This window comes from Mustela lutreola, chromosome 1 (genome assembly GCF_030435805.1).
Source record: "Mustela lutreola isolate mMusLut2 chromosome 1, mMusLut2.pri, whole genome shotgun sequence".
Classification (NCBI taxonomy): domain Eukaryota; kingdom Metazoa; phylum Chordata; class Mammalia; order Carnivora; family Mustelidae; genus Mustela; species Mustela lutreola.
This window is the reverse complement of record NC_081290.1, coordinates 127,517,035-127,535,202: the sequence shown is the minus strand read 5'-3', so window position 1 is coordinate 127,535,202 and position 18,168 is coordinate 127,517,035. Positions and strand designations below refer to the sequence as shown.

Here is an 18,168-nt window from a genome sequence, read left to right as displayed (position 1 = left end):
AGGTGGAAACCAATGCAAATGAGGATTATGGGATACACAAAATAAGGGGGAACTCCTTGAGTGCAACAATAACGTATTTTCACTTACTTTGTAACTTCTTGCGTGGACAGCACGCATTATTGTTGCTGTTTTGTAAAGTCTATGATAATCTTCATGTTAGTAGTAACAGAAATGTTGTCTCCTATTTACAATTTTCACCTTCACCAAGAAAATAGTAAGCCACCTCACTAAGTCTGCTTTTTCTGACTCGTGTCCTTCAAAACCTGACTTGAAAACACATTGCATGCCTCTTCATCGTGGGTTGTCAGCACCAGTGACACGTTAATGATGATTTCATGGCAAAGTTTTATTGCTAAGAATAAGGGCAACAGATCCTTTCTCCTTTGTATGGTTTCAGAAGATGTATTTCTCATTTCTATGGCCACTGAAAAGGCCATTCAGTATAAGACACAGTGACATTTTCATCGACTAAATGCTTAGTCCCTGTATGCTTGAAGCAACGTCCTTTTGATGTCAGACAAACTCAGAAGGATTTACTGTTTGTTTTTGGCAATAGAATTTTAAGGTACAGATTTATGACTGGGATTGTGTGGAGTTATAAAATAAACACCAAACACTTAATATAAATGACCCTTGATAAGTTTGAAATGCATTTTTGGAGACATTGCAAACTAGCGTTGCGCTAGGTGAGATGGGGGCTTGGGAACATAATTGTTACAGGTATCACCTCTGGAATCAGCTACCCCATTGACATTTTGGCTTCAATACTTATGAATGGTGTGACCTGGGGCAAGTTACAAAACCTTTCTGAGGTTCAGTTTCTCATCTTTAAAATGGGTTCTATTAACGTTTACTCACAGAGTTGTTGTAGTTCATTACTTTATCAGTTGTTTAGTAAGTAATAGAGTATCCCATGGTAGAGAATTTCACGGTGAATATTTCAATAAAAAGAGTTAATAATGTGACATCAGGTCCACTGGATGTAAAACAAAAGTAGGCAGGGCACTACAGTTCACAAAACCTGTGATTTGATTCCTATGCTGGAACAGAGAGACTCTCTGGAATGTGAAATTTCTTTCCCCCGACCGGGCTGAGAATGTTGAAAAGGGAGGTATATCGACCCCCAAAACCATCTTCAAACAGAAATTTAGAGGCAGAAAGAAAAAGATATTAGGAAATGCTTTGAATTCCTAAAATATGATTTTTTTACAAATTTATAGTATTATAATTTGCCTCTATAAATATGAATAATAGTAGCTCTAATAATCAGCTGATTCTTACTTTATTCTATTTTTATGTGTTTAAAAAGCCATCTGTAAAAGAAAGGAAATAATTTTTTCCCCCACTGGCTATCCAGTGGGGTAAAAATGACCACCAAGAGGGTCTTTCCACAAGGCGTAGCTTTTCAGATACAAATGGAATTTATCTAAGGAATTAGAATTTCAATTGAAGACTTTCGCTTGCCTGAGGGCTTAACAAGTCACTAGTTAGTTCTTGTAGCAATCTTTCTGTTTTGAATAACTCTGACTAACCCAGAAATACCTTTGTAAAATTATGAATGAAAATGCAAATTTGCCTCACTTTATGGCTTAAAAAACTCACAGACCAGGCATTTTAAATTAAAAGCACATGGAGGGATACATATAGGAATTTTATAAATAAGAGGCCAAGAGTCTGACATCTATAGTTAATCAGAAATTGATTCTTTAAAGGGAACACCTGGGAAAAGTGTCTTTCTTTCCAGCCCTGATGCTTTAATTCAGTAGCAATCATGGGTAGGAAAGCAGGAATGATGAGTTCATTCCCTTTCTCCTCAAAGACCAGGAGATGGATTCTCTGAAGTGACTGCCCACAGATGGTCTAGGCTAAGGGATTAACAGGATGACTAACTTTGGCCATGATAAACAAGACACTTATGCTAGCCCACGCTTTGGGTGGGCTTCTCCCCAAGGCCAGCTTTCTGATGCCTTAGTCACCACCATTCCTTCAAGTAACCAGTATTCCCTCTGGCTCAAATATTTCACTTGGGCTGGTCTAGAAAGAACTGTCTAGTGTTAGATTAGTGTTCTCAAACACATGGGGAAATTTATCTACATGTGTCATAGTATATCTCAAATTAAACATTGGGGCAGACAGGGGAGCCTGAGTGGTTCAGTCAGTTAAGCCATTGGCTCAGGTCACGACCCTAGGGTCCTGGGATCCAGCCCCATGCTGGGATCCCTGCTTGGTGGGGGGTCTGCTTTTCCTTCTCTGCTCCTCTCCACCCCCCAGCTCCTGCTCAGTCTTTCTCTTTCGAATAAATAAATAAAATCTGAAAACACACACACACACACACACACACACACACACACACCATAGGGGGAAAATAGTTATTGTGGAGAAAACCTTGAGAAGGAACATAAGAAAGCTTTAAATAAAAATGGTTTTGCCCCAAATCCAGGGCCTCAATGTGTCAACAATGCAAGAGTAGAACAGGAAGACCTGATCAAATGGTCACCTGTCAATGTTAGCGCTACTCTGGGAAAACTAATTATCCTCTTGGAGCTTCAGTTTCTTTGCATTCAAATGGAGAAACTCTGACTTTCCTCAAAGGATTGGTGGGAAGATTAAATGACAAAATAGACCTTAAGGTGTCAAACAGTTCCTGGGACATGATAGGTGCTTCAAAAAGAAAATTTGAGCCTGAATAATTCTCTTCCCCGATTTTATTTTGTTTGGTTGGCTTTTGTTGAACTATTCATCCTTTCGAGCTGCATGTCAGAGGTAAATACGATTTTGCCCTTCACAGAGGATGAGTGAAAGAAGATTCAGAGGATGAAAAAGGAGAAAAGATGGTACAGGAGGATGAGGAAAATGTCAAAGCAAATTGCGTTGATAAAAGTAAAATTTGGGACTATAAAACCATGCCTTAAAATGTTGCAAGGTTTTAGGATAGAAGAGGGTAAGCGCTTTTCTAACTGTAAAGATCGTAAGAAGCAAATGGTAATCAATGTAACAGAAAGGAGTAAGAAAATCTCCTGAACTATTGTGAGCTTTAAAAGCCATTCAGGATACTTTTAGTATTAGATTAGTTAAGTCACATTCTCTTTTTTGCTAACAACCGAAACTTTTAAAATGTTGATTAAGTAGTCATGAGGCTCTCCATCTCTTTGCAAAGGCTGGTGGCCAAGGAAAAGTCTGCATTTGAAACAATGATCACAGAGTGAAAGGGTCCTTCTCCCATGACCTTTGAAATAAGAAGGTCACTATCTGAGAAAGGAGGATCTGTAACTGGGCCATGACCTCTTTACTATGATTTGTCACAATGGGGACGACAGTCTTCATATCCTATGCATGATTTCAAGGGAGGAAAAAAATGACATCTTCTTGTGAGGCGGACATGACCAAACCTTGTGTTTGGTTGCTGCCCACATTTTTAGGGGCTGCCCTTTGCTCTCAGGACTGTTTCACATTCCACCAGTGTGACTCTACAGAACAGTAGGACATTGGCCATCTGCTCTTGGCTAAAACCAATATTATTTCCATATTATTTATAACTCACTTGTGTCTGATCACTAATCTTCTTTACCTTGGAACCACACTTTGCGTCTTTCGACGTTGCTATCATCATACCAAATACTAAAAATTAAAATATGGATGTCTACACAAAATTACTTAGTTTTCTTGAATTTAATTAAACCCCTGATGATTTTGATCACTTCCCAATTCTTTCTTCTGCCCCTTTGTTTGTTTATCGGTAGAACTTGTCTTGTCGAACTATAATAATGATTATAGAGGACTACCTTGATTGGGCAAGTTTAAGGAGAAGAACTCTTTCCACCATCTCTAGGCCAGCCATCAAGACACCTTTAAGCTGGGGCTAAGAAACTGTTTTTTAAGTCATGCATTATCACAGAAGCACAATTAAGTTGAAAACATTTTGCCATCACAATCTCTAAAAGCTCAAAGCACCAAAGAAAGATTCCTAAAATGGTAAAAGTATTGAGACAGAATCCCGTGTAAATTTCTCATGCAAAGAGAAGGGACAGAGAAGATTTCTAGATCAAGGTTGTACTGTTTGGTCATGGCAAAGCCAGACTAAGTCCCTGGTGTCCCATCTTCCAGTGAAATGATCTTTTGTTGTGGTGGTTCAAAGGTTACCAGGGCTCCTTTTTCTTTGGGGCTGTTTCTGGCTACTTACTTCCTCTGAATTCTGAGTCAGACAAGCCCTTCTGAGATTTTGAACAAAATCTTTGCATACCGAACTGTGATTTCAAAATGCAAACAGTAGCTTTACTTCAATAGGAAAAGCCACAGAGGGTGACCTAGGGCCAGTTCTTGTCACCCGTTTCCCTTGGCCACACACCTCTAACTTCCCATCTCCCAGCTCCCTTTCCCAGAAAAGTAAAAATTAAAAAGAACGGGGCCTGAGCACAACTCTCTGTCATTTGCTACCGCAAGCAAGTCTTTCTCAGATTAACAGTTGTTACACTGGGAGGTAAAAGGTGACAGTTGTAAAAGAGAAGAATTCAATAAAAAGTGTGTTTTATAATTTTTAGGTTGGAAAAACAGAGTATTAGGTATCCTGGATCTCTAGAGATAGCAAGATCATAAGTTTCCTAAGATGGGGTAGTTGGAGAGAGTGGAGAAAGAAAAGGGTGACCCTAAGAGAGATGCTTTAATTTTTTTTTTCTAGAACTATATTTCTGCAGTGACCTGTGGCCTTTTACTTCCTTACTGATGATACCTCCAGCCCCTGGTCTTATTTAAATGTATAGGTAAGTATTGTTTGTTAGCCATTCTGGAAGCTCAGGGAACATTTAGGTAGACCAGAGATTTCTGAACTTCAGAAACTCATGCTCAATTATCTGACACTAAAATGCTGAAAAGTTAAAGTTCTGAGAAAAGTTGTAAAGTAATTTTGTACATACCTCTGTGTGTGTGTGTGTGTGTGTGTGTATGTGTGTGTGTGTGTGTGTGTGTTAGCATTGAATGAGAAGAAGAGAGAGCAAGAAAACTTGTAGTATATGATTTTCTGAGGCAAAAATATGTCCTCATGGTTCTTGCCTCCTGGGTGTTACATGACCAGCTAAATGGGGGATTTGTTTTAAATCTTATTCCACTTAAAATTAGTAGTGACCTCACCCTCTTTCCCCCAAATTATCATTGTTAATAACCAAGTACATTCTACCATGTTCTTCAACAGGAATTTGTAGGTAACACTGTTCATGCATTCAGCCTGAATGGGCACTCCTTCCTAAGGTTTAAGAAAACATGAAAACCACAAAGAATGTTTGCAATTATTTTCTCTTGGTTGGCGGAACAGATGCCTTTCCTCAAGGAAAATGCCTTAGGCCAAAACAAAGCCATATTCATTCAGAATATATTGTTTAGTAATTGTGCAGACTCTGGATTACATAAAATTTACTTTCAGTGCAAGGGTCCCACTTTTCTAGGAAAGGTTTATAAGCAAAATGGAGCGGGAAGACAGGCAGAAGGTAAAGTGTTAAAAGAATCAACTAGGCCAAGGGCAAGTGCAGTTCAAGAAACAACAATGCAAGTACACTGAAAGGAAACCAGGCAATGTGACTGTGATTTTGTCTAGGGGTCATGTAGGAGCACCTGGCTGACTTTATTTATAAGGTGATTGTCAAATCAATCTGTGGAATATGGATGGGGTGAAACGCAGAGGTAGAATATTATTCTAGATCATCTGTAACTTTTCAAATACAACCTTCATGCTGAAATTCCAGGGAGAATGTAAGTGACTCCAATAAAGAAACCTGTCAGTCAGTCAAGAGTGTTTATTTATTATCCCCCTGAGCCAGGCACTGTTCTAGCCAATATGAAATGATACAAAATAAAGAGTAGTCATCACCCTTATAATCTCATGAGAGCAAATGGATTAAATCTGCAGACACGCGCGCGCGCACACACACACACACACACACACACCCCCTCTGTGTGGGTGGTCAAGAAATGTTAATTATAGGGACATTGAACAGCCTCATTTAGAAAAACCCTGATTAGAAAATTAAACTTACAAAATTAGAAAAACTGGGGAGTGATTAGTTTTATTACAGATAGATTAAAACACACTCATAAAGCATGTCTTTTGTATAACAAGTCTCATTATGTTATTAACATTGGGAGCACTGCCTCTCTCCCTCACAAATCCACAAAACACTTTTGGAACATATTTATTGTGCAAATTCAGATTCACACTGGTGTCGAGGATGTGATATAAGTACATAAAATAACCAGCCCTTGTCAGCTAACCTGTAAATTCTTTAAGGTCAAAGACTGGGCCTTGTTTAATTGCCTTGGTATCTTGCATGGGAAGACAGAAGTGGTAAAGAAATAAGAATGAACGAATGGGATAGGTGAGTAAAGATGAATTGAACTTATTAGAATTTTAAGAGGCAAAAGGAAGAGGACCAGGATATTACAGAGAGGTCAAGTTGGTTCCTCTCAGTGGGGGGTCCATATACAGGAAGAGGGCTTGGCATTTTCAGCATAACTGAGAAAAGGTCAGCTCCTGGTTTGGTTCAGTAGGCTATGCCCCTTTCCCAAGCATCCCTGGATTCTTTTTCAGGACAGCTGACTCAGTGGACACTCTTGCAAGGGCAGGAAGGGCAGCTCCTGAAAAAGAGGCATCTGAGATGTCACCCGTGTTCCAGAATATACCTTAAGGCTATATCCTTTCTTCCAACCCCTGGTGGAACACCTTAAAGGGTCGAATTGTTTGCATTGTCTTAGTTAACAGGATATAGGGTGCTATTTCTGATTTGCTGGCCAGGGGACTTAGTTGATATTAATTTATGCAGTCCAACTTGTATGCAACTTTCGCGGGGACAGAGCCTTTTGTGCTTTCACTGCTACCGCCCTAGCTCCTAGAACAGTGCCTGACACAGTAGGCATTCAACAAATAGTGTTTGCTAAATGAATGAATGATGCTGTTAAAACGCTGGCTGTTTGTCTTGACTTTTTGTTTTATCCATCCCGCTTCAGAGAGCTGGAAACTGAAGGGAAATCTTTGAAATCCAACTTCCCTTGTTCCTTCGGTCCAGAAACTCTGGCCAAGCCTTTGGGAATGGGGATCTCCTCAGAAATTAATGACGAGTCACGTCCACGGAAGGCGGGGGAAGAGGGAGAGTTGCAGGAAGTTCTCCACTCAGTTTTGCGTTTGCAGTCCCCTTCGCCACCCATCTTGCTCTTTATTTGGGACTAGGGGCATCCTGGGGCGTGGGGGGGCGGTGAGGGAGGAAACCGGGGTCGCTCTGGCTGCATTCCTAGCCTGGCCGTTTGGGTCCCGTCTGCGGGAGAGCCCCGCAGCACCCCCTGTCTGTGCCAGCACCTGTTGGACCGCCAGTTGGCGGCCGGAGTCGGCGCGAGCAGACGCGGCCCGGGGCTGCCCCTCCCGGAGGCGCCGACCCTCGCCTGCCCCTGCGGCCGCCCGCGGCAGAGCGGCTCAGCCTCCCCCGCTCGCCCCCCGCGCGCTCCGCCAGGGCTCTGCCCACGGCCCTCTCCTCCCGCCGGCTGGGGGGAAGGTAGACGAGGGGAGGGGACAAGCCGAAGCCTTGGGCCGCCGGCCTTCCCTTTCCACCCGGTGCCGAGACGCCGCGCGGAGCCCCGAGGTTTGCCCGGAGCCCAAGGCGTGGGGGGAGGGGACGGGGAGCGACCGGAGCCCCGAGGTGACCCCGAGCTGCCGAATTTCCCTTGGCCTCGAGGAGCGGAGGACGCACTCAAACAAGGTGAACTTTGGTCGCGGAGAACTCCAGGTGCCGGGATCCGCGCCGCGGCGGTCGGGACCAGGCGCAGGCTGCGCGCCGGGCTGGGGAGCGGGAGCCCCGCGGCCTCCCTCCGCCCGCGCCCGGGGCGGCCTCGGCCCGGAGACCCCCGGCCTCGCTCCGGCTCCGCGGCCCCCGGGACCAGCCGCAGCAACCTACCCTTGTTTCTTCCCCCTCCCCCTTCGGGGGTGGGGGTGGGGCGGGGGAGAGGGGCGCCCGGAGAGCGCATCTATTGGCAGCTTTGTTATTGATCAGAAACTGCTCGCCGCCAACTTGGCTTCGAGGCTGGCTTCGCGCGACCCTTGAGTGTTCGCCTCTGTCCTGTCCCCCGAACTGACAGGTGCTCCCAGCAACTTGCTGGTGACTTCTCGCCGCTCCCCCGGCTCCCCCGCGTCCCCACCCCCTCTTTCCTCCCTCGTCTTCACCCCCACCCCCACCACTTCGGCACAGCTCAGGATTTGTTTAAACCTTGGGAAACTGGTTCAGATCCAGGTTTTGCTTTGATCCTTTTCAAAAACTGGAGACACAGAAGAGGGCTCTAGGAAAAAGTTTTGGATGGGATTATGTGGAAACTACCCTGCGATTCTCTGCTGCCAGAGCAGGCTCGGCGCTTCCACCCCACTGCAGCCTTCCCCTGGCGGTGGTGAAAGAGACTCAGGAGTCGCTGCTTCCAAAGTGCCCGCCGTGAGTGAGTTCTCGCCCCAGTCAGCCAAATGCTCCTCTTCGGGCTTCTCCTGCTGACATCTGCCCTGGCCGGCCAGAGACACAGGACTCAGGCTGAGTCCAACCTGAGTAGTAAATTCCAGTACTCCAGCAACAAGGAACAGAACGGTGAGTCTTTTGCCTCATTCTCCTTCTTCTCGTTTCTCGCTGTGTGTGTTACCTTGGCATTGTGCGTTGGTGTGTGATGTACACCACCCTGCGAGGGTATGATCGTCTCTCTGTCCATGCAAATGCGCGCTGAGTTCATTGGCATGGACTTTAGGAGGTTACGTGCAGTTTGCAACCTCGGGAGCTGCCACAAAGCTGTAACAGGGCAACGTGAGTGCCACTGCTGGCTCAGTTAAAGAGGACATTCTGGGAGCGATTGTGAACGTCAGTTCAAACGCACATTGCAGAACTTTTCCTTGCCAGAGTTATAAGTTCAGGAACTGCCTCGAAAAATGAATCCAGAATGAATGAGTCTTGGCACGTTTGACTTTACTCCGATTTTCTTTTGGGGGGTGGGTGTGTTTGAGGAAATGTACCAGCCACATTAATTGAAGCACTCAGAGTGGAAAGGCATCAATTAATCAGTAAGTAGATAGAAATAGAGAGGTCAAGAGGCCGTGTGGACGTTTTTAGGGGGAGTTAAAAAATGTATTTCTCTCGCGCTCTATTTTTTTTTTTTTTAAATGTGCCTTTGTACTCTGAAGCCCTTACCTTTCTGGTGTGTGTTTTTATATGTGTTGGTGAATGACTGCTATTTTGTGTGTGCTGGAAACGACTTAATCCTGCATAGGAAATGAGAATTACTTTCAGCTTTCAAGTGTACCTGAAATGTTTAGAAAACTCTCAGATGCAAGTTCCCTTGGGCTGGGATTGCACAGAGCTGTAGAAAGACTCCTTTCATAAAGCCAGGGCAGCTTCAGGGTGTGTAATTTGCTTAGCCTCTGAACCCCATATGATTTACATCATTCAATTTCTAAACTCTTTTTCTCTTGATCTACCATTATGAAGTCATTTTCGAGAATACTTTGTAAATAGAAATTTTATACTGCACATGAAACCACAATGTTAATGTAGGCTGTCTAAAATTAGAATATTAAATACCCTGTTTACAAGTGGTGGCTCTTACCATTATTTGAAAAGAAATGTACATGTTTTTACTGCTTTGAAGGCCATCTATTTAGAGTACAGGAATGCTGTCACTTTATTAACAGGGGGAAATGAACCCAAGCAGCATACCTAGAAAATCAGAATGGTGTGTGCTCTTTTTAAGTCACAGCAAACTTTTTCTTTATGTATTGGGGTGTTTACAAGCTTCGACTTTGAATTTAAGCTCTCTGAAGTGTTCATCCTTAAGAAAGCACAGAAAGTTTTAAAGAATAAAGATTGGGGATTCCTGGGACACTTGTAGACATTATTTGTATGTGTGTTGTATGTGCAGCAAATGCACATTATCACATTTATCAACCAATATTAATGTAGTTACTTCTTACAGCTTGCTAATGTGATGGCACATGGCACCTGCAAGACGCTTGAGCTGCTGATCAAAGGGCAGCCTAGGGATCTATCTCTAATCACAGGAGCTGCAGAGGACTGGGGGAAAGTGATCAAAGGAGCCCCAGCACCAGCTGTACCCTGGCAGGAAACAGATCAGACTAACCTTTGTTCTTTTTCATGTAAAATAAATGTCCAGTTCAAAATACTGCTTCTTACTAAACAAGCTTCTCCGGAATGACATCGCACAATATTCCTGGCTTCTGTCTTCTATATTTTATAGTTCCTGTGCCATTATCATTTCTCCCTCTGTGATGTTTTATCAAACTTGTCCTGGCATCTGTCACCTCCTGAATCCCTTCGCTACTTGTGCCTCTGATTGTCATTCTTCCTTGTGACCCACCTACCGGTCGGTCATCACTTTGTAATGGGCCCCAGAGCTCTCATGTGGTCATTGGCCAATTTACTGAGCAGGTTCACACCCTCTGGAGAGGTGAGTTCATTAAGCCAGGCCACACACATTCTGTTACCATCAGAGGTTGGGCCATTTCCATTCCTAAGTTGCATGATGCTAAAAATAGCCTGGCTGTTTCCTAATCTGTGGGTAGAGGATTGAGCTATGTTTAGCTCTTGGGAGGGTTGGCAGCAGGAAGTAACTAGAGGTAGAGAACTACTCACCTTGTAGTTTTTAGCCTCAGGAAAAGTGGGATTTTCCGGCACTAGGGGGCAATATAGAGCTATTTTCCCCGCACATGCTCAGGTTGATTTTATGCTTCAGGGTTCCAAGCTTTGAGGATAACAACAGGTAGTTGCCAAAGAAGATCCCCCTGGAATGTGAACAAATTTGCTGGAACTTCCTTTTCTTCGTCTTCTTTGGGGGGAGAGTTCAAATTTTCATTCCCTTAGGTGGGATTTTTTTGCCCTCATAGTGAGTTATGATGGATTTTTGATTGCCCTCTTCCTATTCTCAATTTTGATGATTGCCCAATTCTGGAAGTATAAACCCTCCTGGAGATGCCACATAGAAATGTCATTGGCCCAGTGTGTGCATTGCATCATTTTATGAAAGGTCTTCTGAGTTCCAAATATCCAAATTGATCTATTTATTGTGACTATAGGAACTCATTTGTGCTTTCAGAGACCTCTCCCCAGTAACACTGTCTTTTCCCTGGAATTCTAAATTCTCAGGTGTTGATGCAATCAGATCCTTAGGACTGCCTCATCTCAATATTAACTTGGTGCTCCAAGAGGTGTTATAAATAAATGGAAGTTGATTGCTATAGCCAATGCTAGATATTTGGATTTAGGTTGGATCATGTGAAGGTGCTTCAGAATTCATTTTGGAGAATTCGTGTCATTTACCCTGCTGTCATTTGTTACCTGGTTTTTGACCTAATAATGTATTGCAATTCTTGCTACTTTGCTGTGAGAATAGCTTTGTCCTCCAATGTTATAAGTTACCTTTGTGTCCTTAATTCTTACCCTGACTTCTAACCCTGAAATCTAACATGTAAAGCAAGGGTCTCCCAATGTATCTTAAAGGAGATAAAAAGATAAGAACGTTGACTTAAATAGGGTTTCTGGCCTATAATTCCTGTATGACCATTGGAAAAATGACTTATACCTGTGTGCACTCACTTAGGGGAGAATGCTGGGTATGGAACCAGTAAGTTCTGAGATGGTTCTTCTATGTTGTAGGGGAAGGAATCATATACATCAAAAAACAAAGAGTAACAAAGCTTTCCTTATCAATTAAATATAGCCCAAATAGACAACCAATCACAAAGTTTTTGGAGGAAGGCCTCATCCACTTGATGTCATTGGTGAGTGATTTTAATTTACCCATGGAGCTGAAATGTGCTTCTGGTTCTCATTTTCTTTAACCATTTTTGAGGGCAGATTTAGAATAGGTCTCTATTGGTTAGTGTTATTAGGGTTATGCTTATGAACATCATTTATTGTATGTGCTCTTTTCCTCAAGAACTTTCGTGGCCCATGGTTCTCTAGGAATGACTTTCTGAATATATGTATCTTGTGTTTGTAACTTCCCTCTCTCTTTCTCTTTTTTTTTTCTTTTCATGCCTGCTAGTTCCTCCTCCTTTTGCCCTGTGCCTGTATCTAACAAAGCTGTGTCTACTCTCCCTACCCTTTCTAGAGGATAGCTTCAAAGCTCTATTTCACTGAAAATGGATAATCACAATCCTTAGAATGGTGTGCAAGAGTAAATAGGCTCTGACCCAGTGCTGAAGGGACTTCCTGCGTGTTAGTCTGTAAGTTGTAGTGCATGACCTTTGTGACATTTATTTTTGTTGTTTAGAGGCTTTTTTTTTTTTTTTTAAGAACTTCCTCCTTGTTCTCTGCTCTGTTTGAGACTGTTGAGGAAGTTCAAGAAGTAAAGTGCCATTATGTAATGATGAATATTGTTTTTCACAATTGGTGACAAAAATTGCCCCATTCTAAATTTTGGTAACATTCCCTTTCTACTAGTTGTCTTTTACAGTTTATCTGATGTATTTTATATTTACCTCCAAAAGGTGTTTAGGGACTTGTATATTGTTTGTTAAATAGTTTGAAATAGAGGCCACAGTCTGACACTAAAAGTTCCCCAGTCGTGGTCTTTTGTAGAGCTCCTTCTTGGACACCAAAATCTTAGCTTTGTCTATTCTTATTTCATCTTCCCTGGCACTTATTTTTTTATAGATCTTCTTTATATTCTCTTCTACTTCATGTTTTTTTCAATCTTTATAGTGCTAAAATTCCGTTTTATCTACAACCTGCACACTTTTTGTAGAAACAGAATTCTAATCATAATGTGATGTGTGTTGAGTACATAAAAATTGAATCAATTCATTCATAATGTTCATACTCCCCCCTAAAATGTTTCCAAAACTGCTAAAATGTTCTCTATAGATTTCTGTTTGTGTTTACCAAAATGGTCATAAAAATCCCTTTATTTACTTCATCTAATTTTGATGTTTCTGATTATTTTATTTGTAAATACCATATGTAGCCAGAATATCTCTATACAATGCTGTATAATTTCTATATTACTCATTTATTAAACAACAGTTTCCTATGTTATTTTTCACTACCCCTGTCTCCAACTGCGTTTTTTGTTTGTTTGTTTTGTTTTTGTTTTTGTTTTTGTTTTTGTGTTTTGAATCTCTCCTGTTTCCTAATGACACCTCTGGTGGTTGATTTTTAGTTGATATGCTCCAGTACTACCAAACAGATTGTTAAAATACTGAAATATTTCTAATGGGTTGGGAAGGAGCCAGTGCTATCCTTTTAGGACAAATTAACTGTCTATGAATCAGAACCACAAGGTTAATATTTGACATAGCTCAGAACCTTTAGAATACCACCGCAACCCTGCTGGCCTCCTTCCTGATTGATCACTGTGCCTGCCATATTGATTGTTAGCCATCTTCACACTCTTTGGTACTGACCATTTCAGTCATATTGGAGATCCAACTCTTCTCTCTTCTCTTCCGTGCTGGGCAGCTGAGGCTTGAAGGACCTGGAGTAAGGAAAGGATGTGACCTTTTTAAAAAACGTCCTTTTTGCAGCTTCTTGTGTTCTACCTCATCAAGGGTTGGGGCGTGGGGAGTGAGATGAAGCAGGGGGACATGACACACATGGTATGGGATTGTAACCTCACTTGGTGGTGGTGGTTTCCGTTGACAACCCTGATCAGGTGCTTGTGCCTGAGTAGCCTCTTCCTGTCTTCTAAATTAAATGGATCATCTTCTCCGTGGAGTCTTGTTCTGCCCACTTAATCTGAATTAGCCAGCCCTCACGATCACATCAAGGTGTTAATTAAATGCGTAGTACTTATTATCACTTTTTGATATTCTTCTTGGTATTGATCAATTGAATACTTGTAAACCAACCCCCCCACCACTCCCAGAGTATGTAAGCTCCATGAGAGTATGGACTTTGACCGAGTTGCTCTTTGTGGGAGCTTTAGCACCTGGAATGGGATAACATGTAGTATGTTGCTCCATAATATTTTGTTGGATGGTTCTGGATGTAGTGCCTTATTAGAGTAAGTCTCTGGTGTTGACTCTAATAGTAGGCCATCTATGAAGGTGTCTTTTTGATCTTGGAACTTCCACATTATTTTACATTTTTCACAAGATAAACTTGTTTCTTTATTGGTTGTGATGCCAGTCAAAGTACTACCTTACCATCTCGGTTAATATATCATGTTACCAGGTGAGCATGTGGGTAGGTTTCCTAGAACTGGTGCTAGTTACTTTCTTGAAAGTGCCATTTCTGTGCATACCTCTGTATTTCCCAAAGATGGGGTGCTGTGTGATGTGGGCCAAGGATCTGAAGAATGGTGAATTCGGCATGGCTGAGAGGCCTCCGAAAGAAGTGTGCTTTCCTTCTTCTGCTTGTGGCTCACAGATGCACAGGCTAGACCTGAGCAATAAATATGGTGCACGGAATGTTAGGACTGGACAGCTCCTGAGAGCCTGTCCTCACAGATGTGTGAAGGGAGACCTGAAGAGCTCAGTGACTTTATCTAGGCCACTGCTGAGTGCAACAGTATTAAACTGCTAGTGTGGTGATGTATTTTTCCTTACATAAAGTATCAACCGGGCAAATGGAATTCTAGTTTTAACATTCTGATGCTTTGTATGAAAACCATTCTTTATTATTTTAGAGGGTTGCATGCTTTGTTGGTTGTAAAGGAAGACGGGACACCCTTGATCCTGAAACACAGCTTACAAGAATATTAAGGAAAACTTTAATCTTGAAATAATCACATTCATTAAATACAGGAGATAATCTGGCTAACGTATATTGTTTCTATTGGAGTAGAAACCTGATAATTTGGGAAATAACTTGAGAAACTACCTTCAGAATTGTTACTACTGCATATCCAGACTTAATTTTAAGCAGATGTACTAGGTCCATAGATGGATGATGTTCATTCCAATATTTTGGTTTATCAGCTAATGATGATGAAGAGGATGGTTGACGTTGGGATGCTTGGTTCCACAAGGCAGTTTTTTTTAAAAAAAAACAATAATTTTAAACATTTCATTTAGCAGGATGTCTCACTGGTAAAAGTACCATAGGAATGAATAAATGAGCATGGCTTAGTGGGCTCTCAAAGCACAACCTGTTATTCTTTGAATGGATTTAATGAGTGATTTTAATTTTTATTTACATTTTAATATATACAACATTCTTTTCAGAGGTTCATGTTTCTCTCAAAATTCAAGAACATCAGGAAGTAAATTAATAGCTGGGGACTTGAATGGCTTGCCTACAACCCAAATTTTATTTGTGAAGTTCCTAAATCTGAGATCAAAAGGAGCTAAAAATTTTAAAGAGGAGTTATACTAAGTAGCTTATCATTAAAGTCAGGTTATTAAGAATGATATTTTTTTGGTAGCATCAGCTCATTTTGCCTTTTACCTCATGAAAATACATGCTACATTGAGCTTAGCGAGTTCCGTCACCTGACTTCACATTAGATGTCATAGGCCATCTTCAAGCAGTTATTTCCAGTCCCCTGGTGACTGAGCAGTGTCTTTGCTGGACATTCGACCTTTGTCTAGGGCAAGCCATCTCTACCAGGCTGGCCTCACTAATTTTGCCTTCTTGTCAAACAATGATTTATTTATTTATTTATTTGTACTTAGCTTTTATCTTATCGGCTAGTAGTTGAGCCATTTTTCAATCAAATGAGGTGTGTTTAGGGCTGTTGCAGGGAGAGGAGGATGGAGGGTCTGTCTTTCTGAGGGAAACCAACATCACCAAACAGCATGAGGCACATCGGTGATAAGTGCGAGGATATAGATTTGTAGTGCTGCTGAGTGTCCTGATAAGACAGCAGTTAAAGCTCTCAGGAGAGACACAGGAAGAGCAGTATTTGGGTGCATTCTTTGTGGGTGGGTAGATGGGTCTATGGATCTCTCTGTGAATCTCTGGTTTTGTGTGCATCCTGTGAGCACGTATTAGTTGGCACATGTGTGCTCAGTGTTTACAGACAATATGTAGCTTATCTTTATAACCTCCCCATGAATTATGAGGAAAAACACCAAGGCTTCATAAGCTAAGTAGCTTAGCCAAGGTCTCATAGCTGGTAAATGTTTGGACCTGGGTCTGACTCCAAGCCAGGACTCAGAGTCACATGCTTCTTCCTTGGTGAGTTACATGGTCTAATGTTTTATTAGAACATTGCTTTTATTCAGCATATATTTATAAGCATCTGCTCTTGGCTGAGTTCTGTACTAGGTGCTGGGTACACAAAGAATAAGAGACAGTTCTGCCCTTGAGAAGCTCTGTCCACGAACGAGGACAGATCCTTCTTTTTTCTCGCAGTCTAGTAATGCCATGCTCAAAGTGCTGTGGGATCATGGGATGCTTTATTTCACCTCAAAATTCCTCTGTTGATTCGCTAAGTGGTAGATGCCACCTGGAAGTGAAGTGCAAGTAGGAAAGTTCCCACAGGGCAGGTGACATATTTGAAGTGGGTCTGGGAGAGGAAAAGAGACCATTCTACTAGACCATTCTACTAGACCATTCTACTAGACCATTCTACTACAGCCTGCACAAAAGAATACAGGCAGGGAAAGGCATATCCCATGGGAGACAAAAAGAGTCTGGTGCTGAATGTGAGTAGAGGGAAGAAAGTAGTGGAAAGGTGTCTTGGTTGTGTATGTGCAAGGACCCTGACGCCATTCGCAGCGTGCTTTGTGCAGTTTGCACGTAACACACAGGATAAAACAGAAGGTTGTCTCTCTGTTTCAGAGCTAGTGAAAACCCTTCATTTTCAGTTACTTTCGAAGCAGACGTGGTAGCAGTTCTGCTTTGGGGTGTGTAGCTGACTGCTTATTGTTACAGTTTTGTCCCAGTCATTAGGCGTGTTTGGCCCTTCTGAATTGGCGAGAAGGGCAGCCTGTACAGCCTCAGTTACACTCACATAAGCTAAGCCTGTGTCCACACTACTCTCTATTGCCTCCTTTATGTAAACAAAGGGCTGTTTTCACACTTCATTCACAAAATGGATGGCCTGTGGAATGAGCCTGGGTGAGGGATCAGGAGATTGTGGTAAAAGGAAAGCAGCTTCCAGCACACTGAATTAGTGTAATGAAGCTATTCCGTTGCAGGAGGCAAAGAAAACAGCCTTAACACTTTGAAGGGCAAGGCTTTCAAGTCTTGTGGAAAATGAATTCCTATGAGGTTCCTCTACATTGAGTAATTGCATCATTTCTCTAGTGAGGCTCATTCTGGGGGTCCCTGGTAGACAGCACTACAAATATTTTGTGTTTTTTATAAGGACCTGAAAAGAATGAGTTTTCTTGGTGGATGTGCTTTCTGGATGCCATGCCACTTTTTTGGAGCTATGCTTTTTGCATTCTAGGAAAGCCTTGTTTGTGAGGGGACACTATTTTAGGCTTTTCAACATTTGCAAGATGAAGATAGGCTTCCGTGTTTTAATATGCCCAGCTGGCCATTGCACCTGCCTTTTGAGTCACTACAGAGATCAGAAACCATTAACAACAGAAGCTGGACTTATGTGGTACTTATCTCATGTTGTTTCTGGCAGTTATTTTTGCTGGGTATTTATAAGGACATCTGTCTTTTAAAGAGTCCTATTACTTACCCCCCCCCCCTTCTTTTTTTTCCACTAAGGAATAAATCACAGCTTGTTTTCCATACTGCCACACACATTCATAGGCTGAGGTGATTAGAAATGCAAATTAAGAGTCATTAAAACATTATAATTTCTTTTCCTGTGGCATCAGGCGATATTTAACATCAATGTACTAAGAAGGAACATTTGCTTAAAATGTGATTAAGATGTGAGCAGATGAGAAGAAAGAAATATTCAGTTTCTTACTGGAAATTTCTAACTGGATTTGGGAATAAGAGGAACCTGCAGTATTCCTTTCTGATTTATCCTCCTTTAAATCGGAGACAGAACAAGTAGGGTGCACACAGTTTAAGAACACAGGAAAACACAGTAGCTTCTGACATTTTCAAATTGCTCTATGGAAATATATACTAAAGTCTACTTCTTACCAGAGTGTGATGTACCATCGAATTACCCAAAGGACAGATCAAATTCAGCTGTATTCGTTGTAGTGATTCTTGGGTATGTAAACACTATGAAAACAAGAGAAAAAAAATCAGACAATGTAAGTATGACAGGCATTGATCTGCACACCCAGAG

The 18,168-nt window shown here is 41.9% G+C and overlaps 1 protein-coding gene across 3 annotated transcripts in view; it reads left to right on the top strand.

Annotated features, from left to right (window-relative positions):
• Positions 1-7,549: 7,549 nt before the first annotated feature.
• PDGFC (platelet derived growth factor C) overlaps positions 7,550-18,168 on the top strand; it is a 201,348-nt gene continuing 190,729 nt past the window's right edge. The window contains exons 1-2 of one of the 3 annotated variants that reach the window (XM_059173878.1): positions 7,644-7,733; positions 8,367-8,600. In XM_059173878.1, coding sequence (XP_059029861.1) covers positions 8,483-8,600 — 118 coding nt within the window. In that variant the 5' untranslated portion in view covers positions 7,644-7,733; positions 8,367-8,482. Of the gene's footprint in view, positions 8,601-18,168 lie in introns of all 3 variants that reach the window. The other 2 variants (XM_059173869.1, XM_059173885.1) reach the window with 2 other exon arrangements.